This window comes from Lottia gigantea, assembly GCF_000327385.1.
Source record: "Lottia gigantea unplaced genomic scaffold LOTGIsca_19, whole genome shotgun sequence".
NCBI classification, from domain to species: Eukaryota; Metazoa; Mollusca; class Gastropoda; family Lottiidae; genus Lottia; species Lottia gigantea.
Genome location: NW_008708358.1, coordinates 2,921,376 through 2,932,113, shown reverse-complemented (window position 1 = coordinate 2,932,113; position 10,738 = coordinate 2,921,376). Strand labels below are relative to the sequence as shown.

The following is a 10,738-nucleotide window of genomic DNA, read 5'->3' as shown; positions in this document are numbered from 1 at the left end:
TTTCTTGTATTAAATTGACAATAACAGAGTTATTACTCTTATAAATAATTCAAATCTTCTCTATTTAATATTCATTAATAAGGCAAGTTATTAAAGGATGTATGAGAATGTCATATCCGCTGTGTCTGGGCTGCCATAACTTTATATTTCTCAAGTAGGTGGCTTCTATACCGAGTTCAGTCGCCAGCATCTGTAGAGTAATCCCCTCTAGCAAGGCCAACAATAAAATTGTTAAGTTAAGTCCTCTTAAAATCTAATTTCGCTTCCACTTGTACATATTTACGTCCTCGAGAGGAAATATTTTCTATTAGAGTACAGGTCTTGAACGAATTACTCTTCACTAAATCAAGCATTATGGTCGAAGTTGAAAACTGGGAAAGGTAAAGACTACTGCTCAGGGACGCTGGTTGAAGTTTCAGCGACTCTGACAATCATTTTAAGTTCTAAAGCTATAATTGCTTTCGCTGTAGTTCCGAAGTCTATGGAGCGCAGTTTGAGAACTGTTGAAATTCCTCAACAACGGTCATATTCTTGACGCCAATATCTTAAACGAGATGTAATTTCGTTCACAAGAGTACGGTACGCACTATGCTAGTGGTTCTCAATCTATTTCACCCTTCACACCCCCAGAGCAATCACATGGACCATTCACACCCCAAAAATTTGTATCATCCACATTTCTAGCATGTGATGATGAGAGGTACTCTCTCTACTCAAAATAAATTCTTCTCCTACACCAATTGGCCACACCCCTGACACCCTAGTCCCACACTCCCAGGGGGTGAAAACACTCTAGGTTGGGAATCAGGGCAATATGCTAATGAGTATTCAACAGAGGCCTCGAAGTTTCCATTTTAACACTCAATTGTGCAACTTGGAGTATATTACAATCTTACATATTACAATAGATGTCGGCAACATTCCTCGAATCGTCATTCTACAGGCAGATACTAGCTACAAGTCAAGGAATGTCTTCAGCCGTCGATCAAAGTAGATTTTAATGATTAGAGAATGAAATTAGAATAAAAACTACATTTACAGGCTTTATTTTAATGAGAAAATAAATCAGAATATAATCGTCTTGAACAATCTGGCAGTCGCCATGTCATTGTGGCAATCAATAGATAACAAAACTAGGCCCCTCAATATATTTACATCGGTTGGATGAGACAATAACCGACGCCTCGTGTGCTACAGGCTTTGCTCCTAGATCACAGATGGAAATTAAAAAAGAGTAGCCTTATGTCGCTGTCCGGGCTAAATTTCCTACCATCGCACACGGCAGTATGTTGCGCGTCATTATTAGTCCAATTAGGTGCAGTGAAGTAGGACATAAACACCATATCATTTTATATGATTTAAGAATATTAACAGTAAAAAATCCAAGCGAAATCCATTAAACAAACATGGCAAAATTAAAAAGGCCATGAGTGTCACCGGCGGAAAGACTAACGTTTTTGAGTTTTTACAATGGAAGTCATAATCGTAAGAATGCAAACAAATTTCTACAATAGGTGGTTACTGTTGTAAACAATTAAGCACACACATGGGGCTCAATCTTCATATTAATTTTCATCTGGTCATGCATCACTAATCTGAGGTTGAAGGTACAGTCACATCCATACTGAACCGAGTTCAAATATGGTATTGTCCGAGCAAAACAAAAGGTTTTTTTGAATTTTTTCTATTATATTTTATGAGAATTGGAATAGAAAAATAGTACTGTTAATATTAAAATGTCTTTGCTTTGATGAAAATATACACATAAGCACACATTATGTCTTCAAAATCTGCTTTTACAGAGGCCCATTTTCAGCCAAAATTTGAGACTTTTGGGGGTTGAAATGTCTTGAAGGGAAATGAGTTTCTTTTCAATGTAAACTTACAAAAGAGCATATTTTTATCAACACAAAGCCATTCTAACTCTCAGTACTATTTTCAGGCTGGTTTTCCTAGTCCTTTCCTATTCCTTTTTAAATTGCTCAGACAATAATTTATTTTTTCTTTTTTCCTTCAACGCAAATTTTAATTGAGGATTGGTGTATACAACCTTATACCTTTTTTTTAAAATTTCATTTTCAAGGTTTCCATAACGTGTTTTTCAGGTAGCTTTTCAGTCATAGAATACGTATGAATTGCATTGAAGCATGTACTAAGGAATCCATGATTACTTCAAATAACAAATTAATTGATATCGCATAATATTTCATAGAATGAAAATACTCTGCAAATAAATCATTTAATGCATTTAATTGTTAACAATAATATTTGAAAACCAAGCTATTATTTCCGAAATATGTTTGGATATATGACGAAGTAGAAATATCAATGCTAACGATCGGATTAAAACTGAAGCGATTTTACGCCTTTTATGGCGAAAATAAAATGGAGTCTAATTGATCTATTGTAGGAAATGGTAAATAAACTGATTTTAACCACAACTGTAGTCTCAAACATCGATTTACAGTTAAATTGTAATTCGTAGATAGTCCGAGACTACTGCCCTATTCGTATCTGGCGTAGACTTCAACTGCTAATCATGGTAGTCAAAGGTGTACCTTGTTTCAGTGTGCTACAGTCATCATCGTTACCTTGTAAAGCAGCACGACGTTTCGATAAGATACACACCAGAAGAAAGTGAATGTTCATTTCATTTCATTTCATTATTACAATATCAAATCATCAGCTAGATAACAAGGGGGGATAACACCAACATTATAAGTCCCATAAAATCACATTATTCAATTGCAAAGCCGAATAACGTAAAACTTTATTCCGTTGGGATCAAATTATATTATCTGGTATTTCGGACTTCCTGTTCAAAATTTCATTATAGTTGATCAGGTTATTTTCCTGAATTTCGGACTTATCTATCAGGAATAATGATCTCGGATTGCCACTAGAGACAAGGACAAGGTTCTATCAGTACTGTCATTGTATCAAGTAGTTCCTAATCGATCTGATTCACAATCATTAACACACAATTTATTTTAAACCAAAAATACACACAGCTCATTGATAATGGTCCGCTGTTTCATACAGTATGATATGGTAATCATTGCGCATATCTGGAAAATGTCAAGATGACATATTTTGGACAGATGGTGTGTCACACGAATACATCCTTACACCTTCCGAGCATCTGCCATTATACCACTATCATTCTTCGTATGAGTGTGATCGGTTGTTAGTGACGTAGAAATCATAAGAGACAGAGACCTCATAATTTTAAATGGGAGGGGTGGGGGCGTAGTATATACTTCACAACCTCGAATAAATTGACTTCAATATCAATATTGTGATGATATGGGTCGACTGTCAAAATTTTCGTTCTTAGCTTCCGAAGTTTCCCATGGCTTCCTTGATGTATATCAGATGCAAGTTGCTACAATCAACCTATTTTTTATGATTTACTATATCATCTAATATATTTCAAAAATTCAATAATTTTGTTTACCGAATAAGTTTCAGAACGGAAGTTAAAGCTGGGAGAGGCAATATTTGTAAACAAAACAACCCGTTACATCTTTTGTTCTTGCATTTCAATAAGATTATGTTCATGTGCACGAAGTTTTGAGTGTTTTTATTTCATGGCAGGGAAAATGCCAAGCCTTGTAATACCATATCGACAACCAACAACACAATTTGAAAATTAATGTCATTGAGCAATATTAATTTAAACAAGGAATTGCTTTTAAAATGGGGAAGTACTTTATCACACCGAGACCCTTGTGATATCACTTGTACAAGATAGGATATGAACGACAACTGATTGTTTAATAACCAGAAACAGATTGCTTGATGGTTTCGTCTTTTAATATGTTTATTTTTTGTATTTTTCATTTTCATAGACACGTTTTGCTGTCTACATCTCAGATCACCACACTACAATCGCCCGGCTGTGTTTTAATGTATACTATATTGAAATGTTGAGTCTAATATTTTAACCCCCGTACACAATTCACTCCCCACCCACCTTCTGTGACTCCTTTGGCTAGCTGTCACTTTCTGTGTTTGTTATACGTGTACTTCCTCATCAAATTTTATGATTGATATTCTTCCTCATGTGAAAAATTCATTCATTAGCTGGAACCAATGTTTTGCCAGTATGTTGTTTGGATTTCGTTTTTGCAGTTCGGATCGTTAGTGCTTTTTTTTTATGTATGTCGTGTGGAAGGAAATAGAGCATCCCACTCCTTGTGAACGCCATAGATCTTAATGATATCTAATTATACTAATATAATAATACGGTTATTGGTTTTAATCACGAGATCACTATTGATTATCATAAAACTCACTGGACAGCATGGCGACTCTATCATATAATATTAACAGGCTTTAACAAGCATGTGATATAATAACTGGGTCATACACCCAACCTAATTTGGATTAGTCTTTTCTAAACCAGCCATCCAATTGTCTCAACTGGAAATACCCTCACGAAAGACACAGACTGTATTTAACAACAAAAACATACAGTTGACACAACCTAAACCCTTCCGCGTTCAATTTTTATTACAATGTTTCCAGAAAAAGTTTTGTAATTTCTTCAGTTACCTGTTGATATGGTGCGTTTCGCTCAAAAAAAAAACAAACAGCTTCAAAACGTTTTTCTTTTGAATGTAGGACAACGTATAACCTACATAAATAATTCTTCAACAAGTGGAATCGAAATCACTGCTCTTCTCTTCGGTTTACTATTTCGTTGCTTTTTACCATAACCTTTATCACGTGCTTCCTATCTGTATTGTAAGACGTTATATTCAATGCTAAGAATGATGAATGATGAATGATGAAAGATGATGATGATGATGATGATGATGAATGATGAATAAAGATGATGATACAGATGTGATGATTTAAAAAGGTTATAAGCATCTCATTGTAACCGGACAGTAATCCATTTTTTTTAGATTAACCCGGATGTACAATTTTCGAACTAAACCCAGGCCAGAGAGTATATATTTTTCCTATTGTCCATTTCAGATGAGAAGTTGAAAGATGACTCAGTTTCCGAAACCTATAAAAGATTTGTTCACCAATGGGTGTTCAGGTTGTGTGACCAGATGTCGGGAATCGAGAAAGCTGATATTAATCATAGTCTTTATAGCCTTATTTTTAGATAATATGTTATTAACCGTTGTTGGTAAGTCATTTTTTTTAAATTCACAAAAACTTTTTTTCATTTCGTCTCATCATAATATATATCATTTATTTGCTGTAAATAATTTTTAAAATGTCCTCTACGGGAACGTATCCTTCTTATACTATCTTTTCTATTTTGAAGCCGATATTTTTTTGGTTATGTTCCAATCTAACGAATAAAAGTTGGTCCACGTTTACCACTGGCAATTTTTTCATATTTATCATCTGTTTTTTCCTTTTCAGTCCCAGTTGTGCCAAATTTTCTACGAAAGCTGAATCCATTTCCAACTTTAAATGTGTCTAAAAATGTGACAGTTTACAAAGCACCGAGTTATGAAATAGTCTGTTTTAACGACAGTTTAAGCCCCAGTGATGACCATTACATGTGGAAAGGAGTGACCTATTTACCTAAATTCCCAGTGTCCTCAAAATTAGCTCCCTTTAATGAAAAATATTGTGAAAATAGAACTATAGGAGGTCATAACGTTACTGAAACGTTGTACTATACTACCGAAAGACATAGACATAACCACCAAGAGTTGGCTGATGAAAATGTGCAGGTTGGATTAATGTTCGCTTCTAAAGCCATTATTCAACTCATAGCTAATCCATTTATTGGACTTATAACAAACAGGTTAGTCTTCTGAAATTTTTGATCTCAAAGGGAGTACCAAGGGAGGGTGGGGAAGTTACAGAAGCTAATTTGACCCTTCTCCCATCTCCATAAACCCAATCATCAAACATCAAATAGCCTACACACTATTTAGGGTTCTTTTGAGGCATGGAAACTTAATTTTGATCCCCGGAGTTTTGTACTCCTTTAACTATAACAATAATCTGCCCAAGAACTCTTAATGAGTTGTCGTTGTCGTTTTCATTTGCACAAAACAGGATTGAACAGGACAGAAAACTTCTTTCAGTTCAATCAATCAACAGCTGATATGTTAATTAATTGCCCACGTGTCTATAGACCTGGGATTTTCATCTCTAGTTTTATCTGTGTCTGTAGCCACGTCAGCAAATTGAAGGTAAATAACGAAGGCCTCTAAGGATCGGTCAGTGAGTTAGAGCTATTACTGTCAACATCAATAGTCGGTATTAAAACACGTAGAGATATATTATAAAACAAATTTGGAGCTGATTTGTACATGATGGTGAAAAACAGTTGACTTATTGAAATCTGTAGGATCTTTACACCCTCTATGAAGGCAGAGTTTTTACATTCTGTTGAGCTCCTGTTACACAGGCTGCTATAAGGCGTTCTGTTCCCGGTCAGAATACCCACTTACAATACAGAAAAATCCAGCTTCTTGTGGCATCATTTCAATCCATATCCAGTGATTGCAGATCATGATGTTCCTTAATTTCTAGAATTACAGGAACCACTAACGCCGAAATCCTCCGATGCTAAGCATGAACATTCTAAGTATGTGAAAAGTATCATACACTTACTTCTGGTAATATTTCATTTAGATGAAGTGCAAATAAAGAAAAACCTCAGTGTTCCCGACCCATGGTCCATCATTCAGGATTTGGCCAACCGATGAATATTTAAAAAGTTCCCTTTTCACTGCAGTATCTCTCTGTTATTTATCTCTATTACGCTCTACTTCTGAAATATTAGATATATAAGATAGTAAATACAGCTAAACCTGTTCGGTTTGTGTTCGGTTTGTGTTTGTGTTAAACGTTTGATGAACTAGATGTCGAATTTAAAGTAAAATTGATTGCATCAAGTTCCACTTTGAATGCAGTATTAATTTCTCATACATCTCCATTACTGCAATAAGCATTTCCACCAGACCGGGCCTAAACGATTCCATTAAGTGAGTACTTCACAAACTATTTTCGTTTATTTCCGTTACCACTCGCATGTTGACGGAAACGGCCGATTATCATATAAAGAGCAACTAGATTATGATAAAGAGATAGTATCAAAGCTTTGTATTAAAATTGTGTTCATTCTATCATGAATCTCGGTCAATTATTAATGAACTGATTTCAGAAATAAAGCGGTCAATCCCTTCAAATTATTCAGAGATTTTCTGCAATAGAATGTAGTTTCAGTTTGTGTAAGTTCTTCTATAATCCCCTGAATATTATTACAAAAGATCAGTGACAAGGGCTTTTTTCTATTTGTAACCTCATTGGTCGTCGCTAACTTAGACATTATATCAATCAGGTTTCAGGGAAGGGGGAGGGGGGTTGATTGTCTGAAATGTACAGACCTAGGATGGAACAAATACTTCATTGAGAAATTGCAAATGATCGACAGATTCACCCTAAAGCCTGAAACTCCCTTCCTCAGCTTTACCACCAACATGCAACGGCCTAGACTGATACGATTAACTGGACTACAGTTGACTACAGTTTATATTTAGCAATATTCTCAATATATCAACTTTTAAACTGTCTTTTGTTAAAAATCTCAATCTTATTTCACTTGAAATTTAACAACCGAGAAATAAGCCTCAAACCGGAAGTACTACCGTAACAGATCAATTGTCGCCCTTGGCTTATTATAAGATTTATTGATACGTGTTTTAAACGTCACTGATTTTCAATAAAGGAGGTTAGAAAAGTCGATGAATTATAAATCGTTAATGCAAACCTATTTATTGCACAGTTAGGCCAATACTTATCATTTATTGTCCCAATGCTTTATTTAGAGAGTCTTAAAAGTAGTAAACATTTACACGGAAATGGCTAAAACTAACCTAAAGAATTATTTCAAATCTGTGCAAAGCTACCACAAAAATCACTACGAAGTACATTTAGAAAACTTGCACTATCTTCAATAACGCAAAAATTTGCTAGAAAAAATATTGAACCTTAAGACCATGAATCCTTGCAAACCACGAATGTAAAAAAAATATGAGATTTTTGTCTGCCCGTTGGTGTCTTCTTTCAACTGCTGTTTTTAATTGTCTTTATGTTGAAATACAACGCTCTTTGTCATAAGATAAAGAAAAAGTTTTAACGTTTTGAAATTTGAATTTAATTCATTATGGCCTGAAATCTGCGGTAACTAAGCAATATTTTACAGAAAGGTTGAAACCGGAAATAGTTTGATAGAATCAAGATGTTTGATAGAAAATAATCAATGCCAAGTTAATTTAATAACGTTTATAGATCGATTAACATTTTAATTCTTTCACATTTATACACCAGGTTCGATTATTTTTTACTTTGCTTTGACGTTTGGTCCGGAATTGCAGACCCTTACCTGGCTTCTGATAGCTTTTATACCAGTCTGAAACTTACTGACGCGTACCACTGTTAGCCTTTCTCGTTTAAAAATAACATCAGAACTACACTCTGATAGAAAACATGTTAGATTACAATTAAGATGAAAAATAATTGGGAGAAAAAGAAACCAAGTGGGTTGTTTTTATATAGATGAGATTGATTGATTATCTATATCCTGATACCTATTTGATTCAAATATTTCGTTCCCAGTAAAAAGCGTGGGGATATCGGGGTTTCCGGATTATTGGCAACCAGATAAACGCGGCTCCACTCTATTCTAAAAGTTGCTGTCTCTTACCTATCCTAGCGCTTCCTAGATATCGATAACTTTTCAACTAGTTTTAAATTTTCGTAGCCTTTGATAACATTTTGTCCTGTCTTGCCTACATGCCCTTATGTTCAATGGGATTTTTGTATTTTTTTTTCCAGGATAGGATACAGTATACCAATGTTCACTGGTTTTTGTATAATGATGGTTTCTACTATTAGTAAGTATATTTTTTTATTTTGACTCAAGATGTAATACTCAATACATCGCCATTACCGCAGTATTCAATTCACTGGATATATTCGTACAACCTATTACAATATTGCAAATATAGAACATTACGGCGACTAATATGGGCTCGATAATCAAGAGGACTAATCTCTGATTACCAGTTTTGTAAAAATATGAAAGTCGAATAGTACACCGATATGTAAATGATTAAGTAAAACATCGTTTTTCAATCAAATCCATGAATAGAGAAATCTGAAGATCAAAACAGCCATCGATATTCTATTGATTAGAAGCTACCCTGGCGATATATGAAGCTACAGTTTTCCATTATAATTCTACGTCAGAAATACAACGCATGTGTGCATGCGTCTCAAACAGATGGTGCTGTTACAGCTTAGCTGAAGTTGTAATAAAGTGTAGGAATGAAGCCTTTTAAAATTGCAACCAGTCACCCACCCCATCCCATTCTATGATTGAGATGACACCAATAATGTCTATAGTATGTATATACACTGTCAGTTGTGTATTTCAAAACCATGGTGCTACTTTTTATTTTCAGTTTTTGCCTTTGGAGAAAGTTATACGGTATTATTTGTGGCTCGTACTATTCAAGGCATTGGTTCATCTTGTTCCAGTGTCGCAGGTACAGTTTTATCATTTTCAAGGAAAAAACTTAAGTAAAATGATAAATATATTACATTGAAAAAATAGTCCAAAGGGAGATTTGGATTCTGAACAATTCTTGCACGTAATTATGAAAGGTTATTTCCAAAATATAGCTTCATTTTCTGCCTTGTGCAATTGATTTCTGTATTTGAACAATGCCCGGTAAATGTGTAATTGTTGGCTGTTGTTGTGATTATAGGCATGGGGATGTTAGCTGAAAGATACCCTGATGATAAAGAACGTGGTAATGCTATGGGTATAGCTCTAGGTGGTTTAGCTATGGGCGTTCTCAGTAAGTATTTACTACAACTTTAGATTTAGGAAGGCTATTTCGTACGGATGAGACAAATAACCCTAGCGTTAACGGGGAGCTTTACCCGAACTTTTACCTCTCCCTTTAGTCCACAACCCTTATGTGAATCTTTTACAAGATCTTGTTTTTCTATCAAATTTTATTCCTGTTATTTTCGCTCTGTGGTTTTTAACTCACGTCATGATGATAAGACTGCCAACCAATCCCAATCGACTGATTTTATTTCATTTCGTACTTGTGAAATATGACGACCTTGATACGATATAAAACGTTGAATAGTCGTATATTGATACTCTAATTAGATTCATTCATTGATAACTAAAAACATTCCGTATCACGTTTAACTCTTCTCAATTCTTTCATACCCACAGTGGGTCAACATTTAAAATTACTAGACCAAAGCCTCGTCAACACGGCGACGAAACACGACCACAGCTTCTGTATTCTAGTTAAATCACAGGGTCAAAGCAACGTATCATTATCAAACGGTAATTGAAATCAGCTTGCAACCTTGGAAATATAACCCCTTAGATCTGGTGGTTAAATTATTTTAGTTGATAGCAATGAATATAACTATTGTTAGGTGACGATTGTTGCAAGTTCTCAATAGTATAACAGCCAACCATCTTCTGAAATCAGAGTTAGATGATGTCCGGTGTTTCTAAAAACAGGCAGCGGTAAAACATTGAAACATTCTTTAAACATAAAAGAAGTATTATTGTATTTTGGAGAGTATATTCATACGTGGACCACATTATGCCGAATATAGCAGTAACTTATAACATCAAATATTCCCGATATTTTATGTGAACTACCGCTTGAATTTCCAGAAACTGAGCCATGTTATCCTATCTTTAACCATGTTT

At 34.8% G+C, this 10,738-nt stretch overlaps 1 protein-coding gene across 1 annotated transcript in view; it reads left to right on the top strand.

Moving 5' to 3' along the window:
• Nucleotides 1–5,001: 5,001 nt before the first annotated feature.
• Nucleotides 5,002–10,738, top strand: part of LOTGIDRAFT_114606 (hypothetical protein) — a gene marked incomplete at both ends in the record, with an annotated part of 11,670 nt that continues 5,933 nt past the window's right edge. The window contains 5 exons of the mRNA XM_009052853.1: nt 5,002–5,146; nt 5,389–5,779; nt 8,824–8,882; nt 9,453–9,536; nt 9,759–9,851. Of these exons, the coding sequence (XP_009051101.1) occupies nt 5,002–5,146; nt 5,389–5,779; nt 8,824–8,882; nt 9,453–9,536; nt 9,759–9,851 (772 nt within the window). The remainder of the gene's footprint in view (nt 5,147–5,388; nt 5,780–8,823; nt 8,883–9,452; nt 9,537–9,758; nt 9,852–10,738) is intronic.